This window comes from Nomascus leucogenys, chromosome 5 (assembly GCF_006542625.1).
Source record: "Nomascus leucogenys isolate Asia chromosome 5, Asia_NLE_v1, whole genome shotgun sequence".
In the NCBI taxonomy this organism is placed as follows: Eukaryota; Metazoa; Chordata; class Mammalia; order Primates; family Hylobatidae; genus Nomascus; species Nomascus leucogenys.
The window spans coordinates 46,327,138-46,348,211 of NC_044385.1; the positions used below are offsets into that span (position 1 = coordinate 46,327,138).

Here is a 21,074-nt window from a genome sequence, read left to right on the forward strand (position 1 = left end):
TGCATTAGAAAAGAAGGAAAGTCAAGTCAATAATCTAAGTTCCCAATTTGAAAATAAAGAAGAGAAAAAAGAGCGAAATAAACTTAAAGCAATGAGAAGGAAGAAAATAGAAGAGAAGTAAATGAAATTAGAAACAAGTCAGTGAAATAAAGAATTTCTTCCTTGACAAGATTAACAAAATTGACAATCTTCCAGCAGACTGACAAAGACAAAAAGAGAGAAAAAATAAATTACCAAAATCAGGAGTAAAATAGTAGATACTACAGATCCTACAGACATCAAAGTGATAATAACAAACAACCCTACATCACATAAATCTCAAAACTTAGATAAAATAAACCAATTACTTAAAAACTACTATTACAAATTATATTATACTATTAATAATATAATTTGAATATTAAGAAAATTAAATGTGTAATTTAAAAAACTCACCCACAAAAAATCACCAAGCATGGATGGTTTCACTAAAGAATTTAACCAGAAACTTAAAGAAGAATTGTCACTAATTCTACATAAACTTTTCCAAAAATAGAAAAGGAAAGAATACTTGCTCATTCATTTTATGAAACTATTATAATAAAGTGAGATAAAGTGCAAAAAAGAAAGCTACAAATCAATATCTCTCATCAACATCAACATAAAAATCCTTAGCAAAATATTACAACACAGAATTCAGCAATATATAAAAAGAATTATTATACAGGACGACCAATTGAAGTTTATTCTAGGATAAAAGAGTTCTTCAATATTAAAAAATCAATCAAAGTAATCCATACGTTTAGGCCAATGAAAAAAAATCAAATGATCATATCAATCAATGCAGAAAAATCACTTGACAAATCAACCATTTATGAAAAAAAAAAATCTCTCAGAAAAATAGAAACAAGCAGGGTGTGATGGACAGAATGATTGTGTCCCTAGAAACTTGTGTGTTGAAATTCTAACCCCCAATGTAATGGCGATTAGGAGGTAGGACCTTTGGGAGATAATTAAGTCATGAGAGTGGAGCCCTCATGAATGAGATTAGTGTCCTGAAAAAGATACCCCCAGAGAGCTCTTTTGCTCTGTGTCTGCCATGTAAGGATACAAGAAGTTAGCAATCTGCAACATGGAAGATGGCTGTTATGATTTTTATTGTTATAACTTCTTTCTAATTTGGTCTTGAGCTCTCTCAGTCAAGTAGCTATAGGCCAAGATAGCTACTCTCTAGAAGGGCCCTGACCAGGAGGAATGGTAAATTCAGGTATGTTGGTCAGGTGAGACACCATGAGGAAGTGAAACCAAAATGCACAAAACATCAAAAACGTATTACAGGTCTCAGAGAAATTATTGGTTATTATTCTCCTAACAAGAAGCTGATGAGAAGCACAGAGGAGGCAAAGAATTCAATCACCAGGAAGGGAGTGAGAGAGAAGACATGCAGAACTATGCCTCATGGGCATTACCCCTTAGGCTTTCCCACAGGTTTATGGATTGACGAGCTTAAAGAAAACATGCCTGATTCAGGGAACTCACATGATTCTAGTGTTGACCATTAGGCTTTATCATGGTCAGCAGCTGTGGGGTATATTGAGTTTTAGGACTGTGAGATGAGGAACAAGTGGGCTCTATGGCACACAACCACACAGCAAAGGGAAGTTCTAACTAGGCTAAAGGTGATGGGGGTACAACACAGTTTCAAACAACTTATGTCAGACCTAACAGTGAATGCCAAGGCAGAAACTATATTAAACAAATTTCCAACAAATGTCCCACACCAGGACCCAACCATTCTGGCACTCTGATCTCGAACTTGTAGCCTCTAAACCATGAAAAATAAATTTCTGTTATTTATAAACCCCCCAAGCCTAGGGTACTCTGTTGCAGCAGCCCAAACTGACTAAGATATGGATGTCCCTCAATTTGATAAAAATCATTTACAAAAAAACTACTGGTAACATTATACTTCATGGCGGAAGACTGAATTGTTTCTTACAATCAAGAACAAAGGCAAGAATGTCTGCTGTCACCACTCTTATTCAATATAGTGATAGAAGTTCTAGCAGAGCAATGAAGCCAAAAAAAGGAAATAAAAGGCATGTGTAGATCAGATAGAAAAAAAAAAAAAGATACTGTCCCTAAATGCAGTTGACATGACTGTGGATGCTGAAAATCCCAAGGAATACAAAAATACTCCTAGAACTGATGTGTGTATTCAGCAAGGTCACCACATACAAGAAAAACATACAAGAATCTACTGTATTTCTAAATACTACCAATAAACAGGTGAACACCAAATTAAAAACACAATACTGTCTGGGTGCAGTTGCTCATGCCTGTAACCCCAGCACTTTGTAAGGCCAAGGCAGGAGGATTAGTTGACCTCAGGAGTTTGAGAACAGCCTGGGCAACATGGTGAGACCTCGTGTCTACAAAAATTTTAAAATTAGCTGAGTGTGGTGGTAAACACCCGTAGTCCCAGCTACTTGGGAGGCTGAGGTGGGAGAACTGCTTGACCCTGGGAGGTTGAGCCTGCGGTGAGCCATGATTGTGCTGCTGCATTCCAGCCTGAGTGACACACCAAGACCCTATCTCAAACGAAACAAACAAAATACTGTGTACAATTGCTTAAAAAAAAACTTAGGTGTAAATCTGTCAAAACATGTACAGAGCTTGAATGCTGAAAACTACAAAATGCTGATTTTAAAAAGGTTGAAGAAGATCTTGGCTGGGTGCAGTGGCTCACACCTGTATTCCCAGCACTGGGAGGCAGAGGCAGGCAGATCATCTGAGATCAGGAGTTCGAGACCAGCCTGGCCAACACGGTGAAAGCCCATCACTATTAAGAATACAAAAATTAGCTGGGCTTGGTAGTGTGCACCTGTAATCCCAGCTATTCGGGAGCTGAGGCAGGAGAATGGCTTGAAACCGGAAGGAGGCAGATATTGCAGTGAGCCAAGATCACGCCACTGTACTCCAGCCTGGGTGGCAGAGCAAGACTCTGTCTCAAAATAAATATGTAAATAAAAATAAAAATTTAAAAAGTTCAAAGATCTAAATAAATGAGATCTAAATAAATGGAAAGACATTCCATGTTCACAGATTGAAAGACAACACAGTAAAGATATCAATTCTTTTTGTACTTAATGCTTTGATATCCTGGGGCCTTGCTAACCCTGGAGGAACTGCCTCCACTAGCATTAGCCAATTCCTAAAAATAGTAAAGGATCCACGTGATAGCATACCTTCCATATGCACACCAATCAACCAGAGGCCGTAACCCAACTGCCTCCTTAACAAAGCTTTCCCACTCAGTCACTAGTTTCCCTTGCCCTAATTACCCAGGGCCAGCTACAAGACAAGTAGGAATATCTGCTAAACCCCAGAGCCCACTGCAATTACTGAAACTAGCCAATCCTAAACTTGCCTACCTTGCCTCACCATTCCTTTCCCTAGTAACCACAATAAAGGCTCTTGCCCATGTTTTCCCCATCACTCTCTCTGCCTTCTGACCAACTCTGATACTTACATATGAAGTTCATGGCATGAAATGCCTCCTTCTGAGATCTGTGAGTATAATAATAAGCTATCTTTGCAATGGCAATCATCTCCTGATTTGTTGGTTTTACCATACCTCAGTAAGAACAAAACCTACATTTTAAAACAATGTTGTCTGCTTTCAATATAAAGATACAAATACAATAAAATTAAAGAAATGGAGAAAGATATACTATCTACACACTAATCAAAGAAGCTGGAGTAGCTATATTTAATTACAGATGAAGCCGACTTCAGAGCAAAGAAAATTATCTGAGATAAAGAGGGGCATTACATATGAAAAATGGGTCAATTCTCCAAGAAGACATAATAATCTTAAATGTTTATGGTGCAAAAAGCAAGACTACAAAATATGTAAACCCCACTGATAGAGCTGAAAGGACAAGTCCATTATTATAGTTAGAGACTTAACACTCCTCTATGTCAGTAATTAACAGATCAACAGACAGAAAATCAGTAAAGATATAGGTTTGTTGTAGTTGTTGTTGTTTTGAGACAGAGTGTCACTCTTGGTTGCCCAGGCTGGAGTGCAATGGCACGATCTGGGCTCATTGCTATCTCCATCTTCTGGGTTCAAGCAATTCTCCTGCCTCAGCCTCCCGAGTAGGTGGGACTAAGGGCATCCGCCACCATACCCAGCTAATTTTTGTATTTTTAGTAGAGATGGGGTTTTGCCATGTTGACCAGGCTGGTCTTGAACTCCTGACCTCAGGTGATCAGCCCATCTCGGCTTCCCAAATTGCTGGGATTACAGGGTGAGCCACTGCACCTGGCCAAAGATATACTTGAATATCACCAGCAATCAACTGAATCTAAATAACATTTATAAAATAGTTAATCCATTATCAACAAATAAACATTTTTCTCAAGATCACATGGTGCATTCACCATGTGAATAGACTATATTCTGGGTCATAAAACACATTTTGAAAAATTTAAAAGAATAGAAATCACATATAGTCTCAGAACACAAAGGAATTAAACTAGAATTAAATAACAGAAAGATAGTTGGACAATCCCAAAATATTTGTAGATTAAATAAAATATTTATAAATAACAAATAGGTCAAAGAAGAAACCTCAAATGAAATTTTAAAGTATTTTGAACTAAATGAAAAGGAAAAAACAACTTATCAAAATTTGTGTGGTACAGCAAAAACAGTTCTTAGGGAAAAATTGTAACATTGAATACATGTATTGGAAAAGAAGAAAGATCTAAAATCAGTAATATAAGCTTCCACCTTAGGACACTAGAGAAAGAAAATAAACATAAACCTAAAGCAAGCAGATAAAAAAGAAAAGTTCCAAATCAATGACATCAAAAACAAAAAATCATTAGAGAAAATTAATAAAACCAAAAGTTAGTTCTTTAAAAATATCAATAAAATCCATAATTTTTAGCCAGGCTAACCAAGAAAAAAAGAATATTTAAAATTGTCAGTATGAGAAACGGAAGAAGTGTCATCACTACTGATTCCATGGACCTAAGAGAATTCATGTCCTTTGTAGGGACATGGATGAAGCTGGAAACCGTCATTCTCAGCAAACTATTGCAAGGACAAAAAAACAAACACCGCATGTTCTCACTCATAGGCCGGAATTGAACAATGAGAACACCTGGACACAGGAAGGGGAACATCACACACTGGGGCCTGTTGTGGGGTGAGGGGAGTGGGGAGGGATAGCATTAGAAGATATACCTAATGTAAATGATCAGTTAATGGGTGCAGCACACCAACTTGGCACATGTATACATATGTTACAAACCTGCACGTTGTGCACATGTACCCTAGAACTTAAAGTATAATTTAAAGAATAATAGTAATAATGTTAAAGACTGCCCACAAATTTTTTTTTTTTTTGAGATGGAGTTTCACTCTTGTTGCCCAGGCTGGAGTACAATGGCACGATCCTGGCTCCCCACAACCTCTGCCTCCCAGGTTCAAGCGATTCTCCTGCCTCAGCCTCCCGAATAGTTGGGATTACAGGCATGAAACACAACACCCGGCTAATTTTGAATTTTTAGTACAGATGGAGTTTCTCCATGTTGGTCAGGCTGGTCTTGAACTCCCAACCTCAGGTGATCCGCCCACCTCAGCTTCCCAAAGTGCTGGGATTACAGGCGTGAGCCACCGCACCGGGTCTTCTGCCCACAAAATGTATAACTTAGATTGAAATGGAACAAAAGGCAGAAACTACCAAAACTCACTCAAGGAAAAATGGATAATCTGAAGAGGCCTATTATCTATTAAAGAAGCTGAGTCAATAATTAATAACCTTCCAAAATAGAAAGCATCATGCTTTCACTGGTGAATTCTACCAAACACTTAAGGTAAAAATATCATTTTTATACAATCTATTTCAGAAAATAGATGAAGAGAAAATACTTTCCAACTTGTTTTATTAGGCTAGCATTACCCTAACTCCAAAACCAGATGAAGACATTACAAGAAAGGAAAATTACAGAACAATATCTCACATGAAAATAATGCAAAAATTGGCCAGGCACGGTGGCTCACGCCTGTAATCCCAGCACTTTGGGAGGCCGAGGCCGTCAGATCTTGAGGTCAGGAGACCCAGACCATCCTGGCTAACATGGTGAAACCTCGTCCCTACTAAAAAAAAATACAAAAAAAAATAGCCGGGCGTGGTGGCGGGCGCCTGTAGTCCCAGCTACTCAGGAGGCTGAGGCAGGAGAATGGCGTGAACCCAGGAGGCGGGGCTTGCAGTGAGCCGAGATCGGGCCACAGCACTCCAGCCTGGGCAACAGAGAAAGACTCCGTCTCAAAAAAATAAAAATAAATAAAAAAAGAAAATAATACAAAAATCCTCAACAAAATATTAGCAAATAGAAACCATAGAACCCACCAATGTATAAAAAGAATTATACAACATAATCAAATGGCGTTTTTTCAAGGTGTGCAAAGCTGGCTCAACATTCAGGATCCAATTAATGTAATCCATCACATCAACCAGCTAAAAAAGAAAAATACATCAATAGACACAGAAAAAGTACTTGACAAAACTCATTGCACATTCATGATAAAAACTCCCAGCAAATTAGGAAGAGAAGGGGAACTTCCTGAACTTGATAAGGAACAGCTAGGTAACACCTACAATTAACATCGTACATAATGGTGAGAAACTGAAAACTTTCCCCTAAGATCAGTAATAAGGTTAGGATATCCCTTCTCACATAGGAGAAAATGGTGATAACGTTTTAGATATAGCATCAAAAACAGAATGTAAAAAAGAAAAAAACTGATAAATTGACTTTATTTAAATTAAAAATTTATCATCTATGAAAAACCCTGCTAATAAAAATGAAGAGACAAGCCATAGACTAGGAGAAAGTACGTACATATATCTGATAAAGAACTAAATTGTACGTAGGACCCTTAAAACTCAATAAGAAAACAAACAGCCAAATTTTTAAAAGGGGAAAACATCCACATAGATCTCTCACCAAAAAAGACATAAAGATGCTCAATATCACATTGGGGGTTGTAAATTAAAACAATAATGAGATACCACTACATACATATTTGAGTGGCTACAATCCAAAAAAACTGACAATACCAAATGCTGGCAAGAATGAGAAACAGTAATGCTCACTCATTGCTAATGGAATGCAAAATAGTACAACCACTTTGGAAGACAGTCGGTAGTTTCGTAAAAGGCTAGGGATACTCTTAGTGTATGATCCAAAAATCGGGCTCCTAGATATTGACTCAAATGAGTTGAAAACTTATATCCACACAAAAACCTGCACATGAATGTTTATAACCGTTTTATGCGAAATCACAAAAAATTTGAAGCAGCCAAAATGTCCTTCAATAAGCGAATATATAAGCAAACTGTGGTACACCCATCCAATGGAATATTATTCAGTGACAAAAATAAATGAGCTGTCAAGCCATGAAAAAATATACAGGAGGCTTAAGTGCATATCGTTTAGTAAAAGGAGCCAGTCTCAGAAGGCTACACATATTGTATGACTCCAACTATATGACAGTGTGGAAAAGACGAAACTATAAAGACAATAAAAATAAAAATATCAGTGACTATCAAGGGTACAAGAGAAAGGAGAAATGATGAATAGGTGATCCACAGGGGAAATTTAGGACAGTGAAACTATTAATTTTTTGCTGTATAAAACTGTAATGGGGCCGGGCGCGGTGGCTCACGCTTGTAATCCCAGCACTTTGGGAGGCCGAGGCGGGCGGATCACGAGGTCAGGAGATCGAGACCACGGTGAAACCCCCGTCTCTACTAAAAATACAAAAGATTAGCCGGGAGTGGTGGCCGGCGCCTGTAGTCCCAGCTACTCGGAGAGGCTGAGGCAGGAGAATGGCGTGAACCCGGGAGGCGGAGCTTGCAGTGAGCCGAGATTGCGCCACTGCACTCCAGCCTGGGCGACAGAGCGAGACTCCGTCTCAAAAAAAAAAAAAAAAAAACTGTAATGGTAGAAACATGCCATTATGCATTTGTTAAAATACAAAGAACTATATAACACAAAGAATGGAACTTAATGTAAGCTATGGATTTTAATTAATAATAATGTATCAACATTGGTTCACCAATTGTAACAAATATACCACATTAATGCAAAATATTAATAATAGGGGCCACTGTGCACAGAAAGTAGAGAGATGAAGGGATTTTATGGATCTCTTGGTACTATATGCTCAATTTTTCTGTAAATCTAAAACTGTACTAGAAAATTCTATTAATCAATTTTCTAAACCTACAGCACTATTTCAGAAGAAAAAATAATTTTTCTCTATCAACTGAGATACGGTCTTCATTCAAAGGCAATTATTATTGGACTTTTCCCCCCTTGAGTATGATAAATAGAAGGTTAAATGCAACTTGCATAATACATTCAAAGTTTAAATGGAATAAAAATATTTCTTAAATCAAATATGGATCATATTTAACTTTTTTTCCTTTCTGTTCCTACTATAAAAATCTCAGTCAAAAGGACCTTAGAGGTAACTAGTCCTAGTTTTGATCTGAATTTCCTTTAAATCTGATTATTCAGCTTTGTTCTCTATTTTTTTCTATTTTTAAATTTTCTTTTCCTAGTTCTAGTTTCCCCTATTCCCTTGACTGGCTATAATAGTAAAATAAAGTATGTCTTTATTTTCTATTGTAGTTATTGAATATGGTTTTATTATCCCTTTTGGTTTTTAAAAGCACATCCATACACACATGAAATACTCTGAAAGATTCACAAATTGAGATTTATTTTTTGTGGGGAACTTTGCACTCGCACATTTTTGTAGGTCAATGGCCTTAATGGTGTGGAAGAGATTGATCTAATATAAAGTCCCAGTGTAATTTCCAGTCTAAGGTTGGATTTTTCTGAGCAGTTTTTGATAGCTTCTACAAGCAAACCTATTGTATAGACATTCATGCTTAACAAAAACAATGTTTCTTTAGTGATAACGAATATTAAATAATTTATTGTTCCCCTTCATTGTTCTCTTAGAAAATTAACTATTCTTCATTATAAACAACTTTCAGTAAAACATAGCTCTAGTCTACATGACCATAAACATAGTTAAAGAACTATGGAATATAGGCCACTTATTGAAAGTTAAGATTCAAAGAGACTAGAAAATGAGATTTTAAAAAAAAGAACAAGTTGAAAGGTCTTTGGGATCTATAGTCTCCTAAGGAAATGTAGTCAATTATAAATAAGGGAATTGTTTTCTGGAAATTATTAATTCTCTTTAAACTTGTTATTTCAAAATACTTATACTTACTGATTTACTGAACTTGAAAATATTCCATTTGTCTTTGGGTCAAAATTAGTGAAAGTAGGAACATCTCCATTTAATTTAAAAAATTTGCCAAAACTTAAAAAAATGTATCAGGTTTTAGTTATTCTAAAATGAGAACCATCACCTAAATGCAGTAATATAATTTTGTAAGAAAAAGATACAACATTTCAGAATAGGAAAAGTAAAAGTAGATAACCATAAACTATTCCGAAGTGGAATTGAACAAACTTCTTATAACTAGACTTAGTAAAGGTTCTTCCACATTGCGAAGTTTATTTGGAAAGTTACAACTTTGTATTGATTTTAATTATAACATTTCATCTTAAAAATTAAAATACTAGAAGCTAAAGGTGTAATGTAGGGTTTCTCAACCATGGCAGTACACGTACTGATATTTTGGGTTGAAAATTCATTGTTGCAGGGACTGTCCTGTGTACTGAAAGATTTTTTGCAGTATCCCCAGTAGATGCCCTCATAGTCATGAAAAACAAGAATGTCTCCAGACATCCAAATGTCCCCAGGGGAAGTAAAATAGCCCCAAATTAAGAGCCACTGTTGTTAATGTATAAATCCATTTTAAGTTGTCATAGAGCTAGTATACATCCTTTTTCTCATAAGTAATCTAGTTGAAAGAAAGGGAGATAGAAAATGATGGAACTCACATGTACGAAAGGGAGCTTAAGAGCAAGTAAAGGTGCACTAGAGAAAGAGACAAACTGAAAATTCTTGACAGATATCCAAGAAAAACGTAAATTTTTCAGTTAAGTCCAAGACCATGTGATAGAGTAATAGTGCTATTTCTGAGTAAAAGTTGTACTTTTCATGGTCCATCAGAAAGAAAACATTGTTAACTGTCAAAAAAAAGGATTTATTAAAAATGCCATGTGAAAGTCATTCAAAAAAACTGAAATAAATGAAATCTTACTTTTTTCTGTAGTGCTCCCTGGCACTCTTTGGTCCTGATCTTTAGGAAGTGCATTTGCTTTACTACTTGACTCAACCACAGATTGGTTTACTGATAAAGATAGAAGTTCCATAGCATTGTAAGAATCATACAAATCCCAGGCAGTGGACATTATGCCTAGATAAAGAGACAGAAAGGTAAAAATTGTTTTAAACCAAATTCCAACATTTTAGCTTTACACATAACTAGTCACAGAAAAATCTAAGATAAGAATATCTACTGTTGCCTGATGCAGTTGCCAATGCCAGCTACTTGGTCCACCTGAGGCAGGAGGATCACTTGAGGCCAGGAGTTAGAAGCAGTTGTGTGCTATGATGACACCTGAGAATAGCCACTGCACTCTAGCCTAGACAACATGGTAAGACCCTCTCTTTAAAGAAATTAAAAATTAAAAAAGAATCTACTGTTTATTTTTAAAAACACTATTGTTTTACAATATAACAGGAAGTGGATAGAAATGATGAAGAAATACATCATGAGGATACCTCAAGAGATCCTTAGTCATCACACTATTAGTATCTACAAACACTTTAATGCTTTAAGGATAACTCCAAATTATCTTCACAATATTTTCTGACCATCACACCTCCCTTCCCTCTACCCCACACCTGTACAGTATAATCTCATTGGTCTGTCATTGTAGGGCTGACTTGGTGATATGCATATGGACAAATATGTTATAAAAAGACTTTTATGTTCCTTTACTTATGATTAATACATAATATATTGTCAACAGATATTTGCAAGCATCTGATTCCATTTTTATCAAGTAAAATTTCCTATACACTTATTATGTGAAAAGATTGTCCCTGCTGGGAAAATTGATAGACTCTGATCTCAAGAAGCTTGTATAGTAGTATGGCTATTATCTTCTCTTTCAAAATTATAGTTTAGGTTAAATTTATTCAAATCATCAAAAATATAACAATGGCTTGCAAACAAATATTGGCAATGTTATTTATCTTTAAATAATAAAAACTGCAAGTCTCTTTCACTGCTGATTTATGTTTATGCAGCAATTATTTTATCAGCGATCATGTAACAATATATTTGTACATGCTAAATTTACCAATTTTTCAGTTAAAGGATGGTGATTTAATAAATAATTTTTTTCCTTAAAAATCAAAACAGAATGTGGATCTAATAAATGCAGCCTCTTAATTGCTACAACTATTATTTTCCTAATACAAAATGGAGGAGCTCTAGTAAAGCAATGTTTTCAATGGGTAATAATCGGGTTTTTTGTTTGTTTGTTTGTTTGTTTGTTTGTTTTGTTTGGTTTTTTTAAGACAGAGTTTTGCTCTGTTGCCCAGGCTGGAGTGCAGTGGTGCAATCTCAGCTCACTGCAACCTATGTGTCCCGGGTTCAAATGATTCTCCTGCCTCAGCCTCCCCAAGTAGCTGGGATTACAGGCACCCACATCACACCTGGCTAATTTTTGTATTTTTAGTAGAGATGGGGTCCACCATGTTGACCAGGCTGGTCTTGATCCCCTGACCTTAAGTGATCCACCTGCCTTGGCCTCCCAAAGTGCTGGGATTACAGGTGTGAGCCACCATGCCCAGCCTCAATGGGTAAGAATGTTAACTCAAATTTCTTAATGATATTTATATCTTAATGAACTTATCATAAGGCCATCTAACAAAGTCATGCACAGAATACCTATTATATTTTGCTCAATTGAAAAAAGTACATTTTCCATGTTCATGAAGAGAACTTAGAAATTACATCTTTGAACACTGAATTACTCAACTTTCTTTTTCTTTCCTTTAACTGAAAGTTTAGTAAGTTTAGCATATAGGAACATACTGTTACATGGTCATTAATAATTGTTACATAAACAAATATGCCTATTATAAATAAGCAATACAATATGTTTGGATAATTAAAAGTTGACTCTTATTTGTAGATAACAAATTACTGCTCATTTTAGTTTGGGTGCTATAGTTACATTTGTTCATTTGAACAAGTTTAATTAACCTAAGAAACAAACTTTCAAACCTGTCAAATTGTATACATTAATAAGTGCAGTTTTGTATATAATTCTAACTCAATAAAGCTGTTAAAAAATAAAATCTCAAAGTTCATGCCTTAATGTTATGTAAAAGATGGGTAATAATGAATGATTGTGACTTCCCAATTTTATAATTATATGCTATTAAAGAAAGCTTATTTTAACTGGTATCAGAAAAGAAGCATTTCAAACTGTGCCTTTTTTTTAAGCATTTCTCAGTGTAATACACGTTTAAATAGTTGTTAAAAGGCAAAGAAACGCAGGTGTCGACAGATGGAGATTGGCTAGCAAGAGGTAATGCAGACGTGATATGGGCAGTTCAGTTACAGCATCTGCTATAAAAGAAAAAAACATTTAAAAGAGCAAGGTAGGCCAGGCGCGGTGGCTCACGCCTGTAATCCCAGAACTTTGGGAGGCCGAGGCAGGCAGATCACGAGGTCAAGAGATCGAGACCATCCTGGCCAACATGGTGAAACCCTGTCTCTACTAAAAATAGCTGTGCATGGTGGCAGACACCTGTAGACCCAGCTACTCCGGAGGCTGAGGCAGGAGAATCGCTTGAACCCAGGAGGCGGCGGTTGCAGTGAGCCGAGATCGTGCCACTGCACTCCAGCCTGGGCAACAAAGCGAGACTCTGTCTCAAAAAACAGCAAGGTAATGATCAACCCAAAAGTTAGGAGAGTGGATACTTCTGTTAGAGGTGGCTAGAAGAAAGAGGGTTGTGATAGGACAGTGTACAGGGGGCTTCTAATCAACTGGGGATGTTCTATTTCTTATCCTGGCTGGTGAGTACATGGTATTGATTTTTTCTTTACACTACACATGTATGTGTTGTATGCTCTTCTGTTTGCAGTATATTTTTCATAATAAAGTTTTTTAATAATGAAAGACAGTTTACACTAAAGAATTTAGATGCAAATTAAGTAAATATTAAGATTTTATGGATGCCAGCCATGGTGGCTCACGCCTGTAATCCCAGCACTTTGGGAGGTCGAGGCAGGCAAATCACTTGAGGTCAGGAGTTTGAGACCAGCCTGGCCAACATGGTGAAACCACATCTCTACTAAAAATGCAAACATTAGCCCGGCGTGGTGGCATGTGCCTGTAATCCCAGCTACTTGGGAGGCTGAGGCACGAGAATCACTTGAACCTGGGAGGCAGAGGTTGCAGTGAGCCAAGATTGCACCATTGCCCTTCAACCTGGGTGTGAGAGCAAGACTCCATCTCATAACAACAACAACAACAAAAAGATTTTATGGATCGATAAAAGTGTACCTTTTCCCTGCCTGATTTTGGATGAAACTGGAAGAGATACAAGAATCAGAGAAATGGAGGTCAACATATTACCTTTATTACTGATAAGTCTAATTGAAAAATGTAGCCTTAAATCTGCAACTAAATGGACTTGCTAATTCTTCCTTCCAGAATATAGGGAAGAATTACTAACCAGTAACTGTCACAGCTAGATAAGCACAGACTTCCTCCACAGGGGTAAGAACAGCCCAGATTGCATGCTTTCTGCAAGTGAACAGACTTAACAAAAAGTGACTCAGCCACAAATTACTGAGCTTCATTCCTTCTCCTAAATTCTCTTATCAAATCAGTCACTTCTCTTTTCCTGGGAATGAGTAAATAATGTATAGAGAGAGGCCAAAAGTGTTAATTTAGCAGAAGTTCTTTCTGTAAAGGTTCACAAAAAGGGAGGAGTAAGTCTTCCCTGACAGTATACATATAGTCACTTATGATAAAGGTGGCATTTCAAATAATTAAGCTTCAACTTAACTATGGAGGCCTATTGAAAAGGAAAGCAGGAACTGGATTAAGAATGGTAAAGGCGGTGTGGTGGCTCATGCCTCATCCCAGCACTTTGGGAGGCTGAGGCCAGTGGATCACTTGAGGTCAGGAGTTTGAGACCAGCCTGGCCAAAATGGTGAAACCCCGTCTCTAGTAAAAATACAAAAATTAGCCAGGTGTGATGGCAGGCACTTGTAATCCCAGCTACTTGGGAGGATGAGGCAGGGAATCACTCGAACCCAGGAGGTGATGGTTGCAGTGAGCTGAGATTCCACCACGGCACTCCAGCCTGGGCGACAGAATGAGACTCTGTCTCAAAAAAAAAAAAAGAAAAAAGAAAAAAAAGAATGGTAAATGCAAGCAAGATGCAGAAAAGAATTCAGACCAATAATGTAACTAAGTATTCTGTCCTCAGGTTAAAGAGATTGTATAATGTCAGCAAGCATCTAGGTTATGGTAGTGATCAATATGCCAATCTCAAGTTTTAATGTAAATAGGTTGCCTTTTATGTTTGGTGAACAGCTGAAATCCTAGGCTATCCAGTCATTATCCTTCTGGGAACTACTATCACCTCACTCGTATGTCAGATCTCCTGTTCAGTGTATTTTATTGTCTTCTTCCTTTTTAGTTTCACAGTTGGTTTTGGTTGAGCACATCCTTGACTTCTTGAAAAAATATACAGGAGAGGTAAATTATTTTGATACTTTGCATATATGAAAATGTCTTTATTCTACCATCATACTTGACGTTTGGTTGGATGTAGTATCTAGACTGGAAATTATTTACCTTCTAAATTTTGAAGGCAGTTGTATTAGTCCATTTTCATGCGGCTATGAAGACATACCCAAAGGTAATTATAAATTAAAATTAAAAATTACCAAGGGTAATTTATAAAGAATTTTAATTGACTCACAGTTCCACATGGCAAGGGAGGCTTCACAGTCATGGTAGAAGGTATGTCTTACATGGCAGCAGGTGAGAAAAGCAAGTGACGAGCGAAGGGGGAAGCCCCTTATAAAACCATCAGATCTCATGAGAACTCACTCACTATCAAGAACAACATGAAGGTAACCACCCCTATGATTCAATTATCTCCACCTCTTCCCTCTCACAACATGTAGGAATTATGGGGATTAAAATTCAAGATGAGATTTGGGTGGGAACACAGCCAAGCATATCAGCAGTGTTCCATTACATTCTTGTTTCCAACCAGTCTGATGTCTTGTTCTCTACACTGACCTATTTATTTTTCTCTCTGGTAGTTTGTGGACATTTTCTGTCCCCCACATTTTAAAATTTCATTTATTGGTAATATGCTGGCACTTTTTGTTCCCCTTCCATCTTCCAACTTTTGACTTTCAAGTCGGAGAGGTTTTACTGAATTAGCTCCTCCCCTCCATTTTCTATTTTAGGAACCATTATTGACTATTGAACTTTCTGGATTGGTCCTCTAATTTTATTGTTTCTCTTAGATTTTCCATCTCTTTGTTTTTCTTCTCTACTTCTTGGAAATTTTTTTTTTGTTATCTTCCAAACATTTTATTAAGCTATCAAGATTGTTTTGTTCTTTGGATTTTTTTTTAAAGAACATTCTGTTCTTGTTCCATGAATGCAACAGATTCTGACAGCGTTTGCTCAGTTTTAGGAGCATTTCTGTGGAGGGACACGTTGTCAGAACTACCTACTCTGCCATTTTTGTTGCATCATCCTGGAACTATTTTTTTTAGTTGATGTTCCTGAGGTAGCTAAGTAGACACTAATGTCACCTACAAATAATGACTATTTGTTTTTGAATCCTTATAAGTATTAATATCTTATATCTGTTGCTGTCTTACTGCAATAGTTGGAACTGCCAAAACAAACTTGAAGAGTTACTGTGATAAGTGACATTATGTTCTGCTTCTTATATTTAATGGATCACAGCAATTATTATCTCTAGTGGTTCACCTGCAAGCAAAAATTTTGCTTTTTAAATATTTTATCAAGAAGATCCATACCATTCCTATACAGATAATTTCATCACGAATGAAGTCTGAATTGCATCAACTACTCTTTTTGGCATTTACCATTCTTGTTTTACATTAAACCTATAAATATGATTTTGTAATGATGAATCATAGGTTTCCTGATATTTAATAATCTTATACTCCTAGAATAAGTTGTTACTATAGGGATTCCTAATGCCTTGAGGGTTCAAATTTAGTACTACTATATTTTTAATTTTTCCACATATCTATGAGATTAGTCTATATTTTCTTTGTAATGTTTTGTTAACCTTGTTTTAAAAACTAGTAAATATCCTCATATTTTATATAACTTGGAGCAATTTAAATAACATGGTGTGATGGTTAACTTTATATATGTCAACCTGACTGGGCACAGGATGCCTAGCTAGCTGATTAAATGTTGTATCTGGGTTATCTGTGAGGGTGTATTCACAAGAGATTAACATTTGAATTGGTAGACTGAGTAAAGCAGATGGCTCTCTCCAATGTGGTGGGCATCATCCAATACACTGAGGGCTGAATAGAATTAAAAGGTGGAGGAAGGTTGAATTCACTCTCTGCCTGATTACTTCAGTAGGGGCATCAATCCGCTGCCCTCAGTGATCCTGGTTCTCAGGTGTTCAGAGGTAGACTGGAATCGATACTGTTGGCTCTTCAACTCTCAGGGCTTCAAACTACCACATCAGCTTTCCTGTGTCCCCAGTTTGCACATGGCAGATCATGGTACTTCTCAGCCTCCATAATTACATAAGCCAATGCCCTGTAATAAATTGCTTTATAAATAAATACTAGATATAAACTATAAATCGACCAGGTGCAGGGGCTCATGCCTGTAATCCCAGCACTTTGGGAGGCCGAGGTGGGCAGATCATGAGGTCAGGAGATTGAGACCATCCTGGCCAACACAGTGAAATCCCATCTCTACTAAAAATACAAAAATTAGCTGGGTGTGGTGGCGTGTCTGTAGTCCCAGATACTTGGGAGGCTGAGGCAGGAGAACCGCTTGAACCCAGGAGGCGGAGGTTGCAGTGAGCTGAGATTGTACCACTGCACTCCAGCCTGGGTGACAGAGTGAGACTCCATCTCAAAATAAATAAATAAATAAATAAATCCTAGATATGAATATATATACATATTCTATTGGTTCTGTTTTTCTGAAGAACCCTAATACACATGAATATTATAAAGTATTCTCACATTTACAGAATAAACCTCTAAAGTAATTGACCTTGATCTAGGCCATTTTAAAGTGGTATATTTTGGTAAAATTTTCCCATTTCTTTGAGTTAATGTGTAATTCTATTACTTCTTGGGAAGTTTTGATTATTTTGAGTTCCATAAAGAATCATTCTTTTTTTGTTTTCAAATATTTTAGCATCAAGTTATATACAGTAATCCATTTAAAATACTTAAACTCTTTACTTTTGGAAAAAAATATGAATAGGTTTGCTAATATGAATTGGAAACCTAAAGTTACATACAGTAATCCATTTAAAAATATTTAAACCCTTTACTACATATTAATATTTGGAAAAAATATGAATAGGTTTCTTAATACGAATTGGTTAAGGACTAGAAAAAGTTACTAAATATCATCTAGGAATTCACTTTTCTGGGTCCATCCAAGTTTGCACCAATTTAGAAACTGACAAGGAATAAAACAGAGATCAAAATTACCTTTATTACTGATAATGTTTAGATTGGCTGATACAGTTTAGATGTGCAGCAACAATGAGCTTGATAACCACAGGCCTAACAATGTGGAGTCCTCCCCCTATAAAATGTATAGCATGGAGAAACCAATCAGAATTTGTACTCCTTTCTGCCAGCAGGCTACCAGAAGAGGGAAAGCAGGGGAATAACCATACATCCCCATGTATGGTTATTTACCAATCAAGTAAGTCACACCTCCACTCCTAAGTAGGAATGAGTGAGAGAATAGAAAGAGATGGAGATAAAGATATCCACTCATGTTCTTCCACATAAAAGAAAACATTAGGAGTAAGGAATAAATGCTCTCACCAATAAGATGTATGTGTGTTCTTTGATTAAAAGCAATGGTTAATTTTTTTGCTAGGGGTTTGTTCTGTTAATCTTTTGTAAAAACTAGCTTATAGTTCTGCTGCATAATAAAGGCAATTAACAATAAAACCGGCCGTGGCCAGGTGCGGTGGCTCATGCCTGTAATCCCAGCACTTTGGAAGGTTGAGATGGGAGGATCACCTGAGGTCAGGAGTTCGAGACCAGCCTTAAACATGGTGAAACTCCATCTCTATTAGAAATACAAAAATTAGCTGGCAATGGTGGCAGGCACCTGTAATCCCAGTTATTCGGGAGGCTGAGGCAGGAGAATTGCTTGAACCCAGGAGGTGGAGGTTGCAGTGAGCCAAGATTGCGCCATTGCACTCCAGCCTGGGTGAGAAGAGCGAAACTGTGTCTCAAAAAGAAAAGAAAAGAATATAACTGGCTGGGCACAGTGGCTCATGCCTGTAATCCTAGCACTTTGGGAGGCCGAGATGGGTGGATCACCTGAGTTCAGGAGTTCAAGACCATCCTAGCCAACATGGTGAAACCCCTACAAAAATACAAAAATTCGCCAGGCATGATGGTAGGTGCCTGTAATCCCAGCTGCTTGGGAGGCTGAGGGGGAGAATCACTTGAACCCAGGAGGCAGAGGTTGCAGTGAGCCAAGATTGTGCTATTGCACTCTAGCCTGGGTGACAGGGTGAGACTCTGCCTCAAAAAAAAAAAAAAAAAAAAAAGGAAGAAAAAAACTTTGCTTGTAATTACTTCTTTGGCTACACCTTACAGATTTTGGCTATGCAATGTGCTCAGGGTTGTTAATCTGTACACATTGAGAGGTGGTAAGTATAGTAGTTAAGTGCACAAGCTCTAGAACCAAAACAGTTAGCAAACTTCTCTTTGCCTGTTTCCTCATCTATAAAATGGGGAAGCATAATAGTATCTACCTCATAGGGTTGCTGTAAAAATTAAACCAGTTAATATATGTGAAGGACATAGTGTCTGACACATTTAAAATGTTAATAGTTATGGCTGACATTCTTTGTGACATAGTAAATAATCAGTTTATATAAACATTTAAAGAGTATTAAGTTCTATGATATAGTATGCATAAAAATCAAGATGAATAATTATGTTATTCAAATCTATACATTACTTAGCATGTCAAATTCTGAAAGCTATAGATCACAGTGTCCAACTACTGTTGTGGTTTGGCCAAATTATTTTTATTTTTGCTTTATATATTTCAATATTCACTTGTTGATTGACAGACTCAAAGAATGTACATGAGAACATTATAGTTTATCAAGCAGAATGAAAGAAATTACCTTTATCTTCCATTATGATTTTATCACATTGAACATCTTTATTCTTTGGTGCTCCATTGAAAGTCTGCATCATCCTTTCAACGTATAGGTCATTGCCTAATCTATTTCTACAAAGGACTTCATAATTCTTGTTTCTCTGACTGTAAAAAATAAAGTGTATCCAACTCATTAATAAGAATCATCACTGCACATATTATCTCTTTATATTATTCTTTTCCTTAAAATTACTTTCATTAATGTGGCTTGCACCAAAAAGTGAACTGAGAGTTCAAAAAAAGCCTTAGGAAAAGACTGCACTAAATGACCTCCAGAAGACTCTTTTATACTGTGTCTATTTCCCAACATCCCTACTACTTTCGGTACCTTATCAATAACATGCTAGTACTAACTCCATGTAGGTTTTAGTTCTGAATATTTTTAAATTTTCCATTACTTCTTTGATGACCCATGAGGAATTTAGAAATGTGCTTTTGAACTTCCAAATGTGTATGTAAATGTGTCTGTTTTAGTTGAGATTTATGTTATTAATTTTTAACTTTATTGCATTGTGGCCAGAAATTTTCATTTGTATAATTCTATTCTGAAATTTTTGAGACTTTGCTTCATAGCCTTATGAATAATTTTTTATAAATGCTGCATGTGTGCTGAAAGAGAACGTGTTCTCTAATTGTTGAGCACAGAAGTCTGTATCTGACCATTAAGTTTTTATTCAAATTTTCTATATCCATACTAATGTGTTCTCTGGTTGACCTACCAACAGTTAAGAGAGGTGTGTTTAAATCTCCTACTTTAACAGGATATGTATCAAGTTTCCAATTTTTGCTTCACATATTTTCAGGTTATTTTATTGATTGATTGACTGACTGATTGAGACGGAGTCTTGCTCTGTCATCCAGGCTGGAGTGCAGTGGCACGACCTCAGCTCACTGCAACCGCCGCCTCTCAGGTTCAAGTGATTCTCCTGCCTCGGCCTCCCGAGAAGCTGGTACTACTGGCATAAGCCACCACGCCCAGCTAATTTTTGTATTTTTAGTAGACACGAGGTTTTACCATGTTGATCAGGCTGCTCATGAACTCCTGACCTCAGGTGATCCACCCGCCTCATCCTCCCAAAGTGCTGGGATTACAGGCATGAGCCACCATGCCTGGCCCATGTTATTTTATTAGGAATATTCAAGTTCAGGATTACTATACCTTCCTATCATTATGAAGTACACTTTATCCCTAATAATGCTGTCAGTTTAATTGTTCCTCTGTAGGTGACATGATTTTTAAAAATACTTTTTCTATTTTTATTTTTTAATGAAATTACTTTTATATTCCCATGCTCTTATCTATTTATTATTTATACATAATAATAATGAGAGATGTGGTCTCACTGTGTTGCCCAGGGTGATCTCCACTCACTGCAACCTTCCCCTCCTGGAGAAGCAACTCTTGTGCCTCAGCCTCCCGAGTAGCTGGGATTACAGGTGCATGCCACCATGCCCAGCTAATTTTTGTATTTTTAATAAAGACAAGTTTCACCATGTTGGCCAGGCTGGTCTCAAACTCCTGACCTCAAGTGATCTGCCCGCCTCAGCCTCGCAAAGTGCTGGGATTATAGGCACGAGCTACC

At 36.9% G+C, this 21,074-nt stretch overlaps 1 protein-coding gene across 1 annotated transcript in view; it reads right to left on the reverse strand.

Moving 5' to 3' along the window:
- The window catches only part of WDR78 (WD repeat domain 78), a 108,701-nt gene that overhangs the window by 35,132 nt on the left and 52,495 nt on the right, over positions 1 to 21,074 (reverse strand). The window contains 2 exon segments of the mRNA XM_030812982.1: positions 10,254 to 10,409; positions 19,457 to 19,596. Coding sequence (XP_030668842.1) covers positions 10,254 to 10,409; positions 19,457 to 19,596 — 296 coding nt within the window.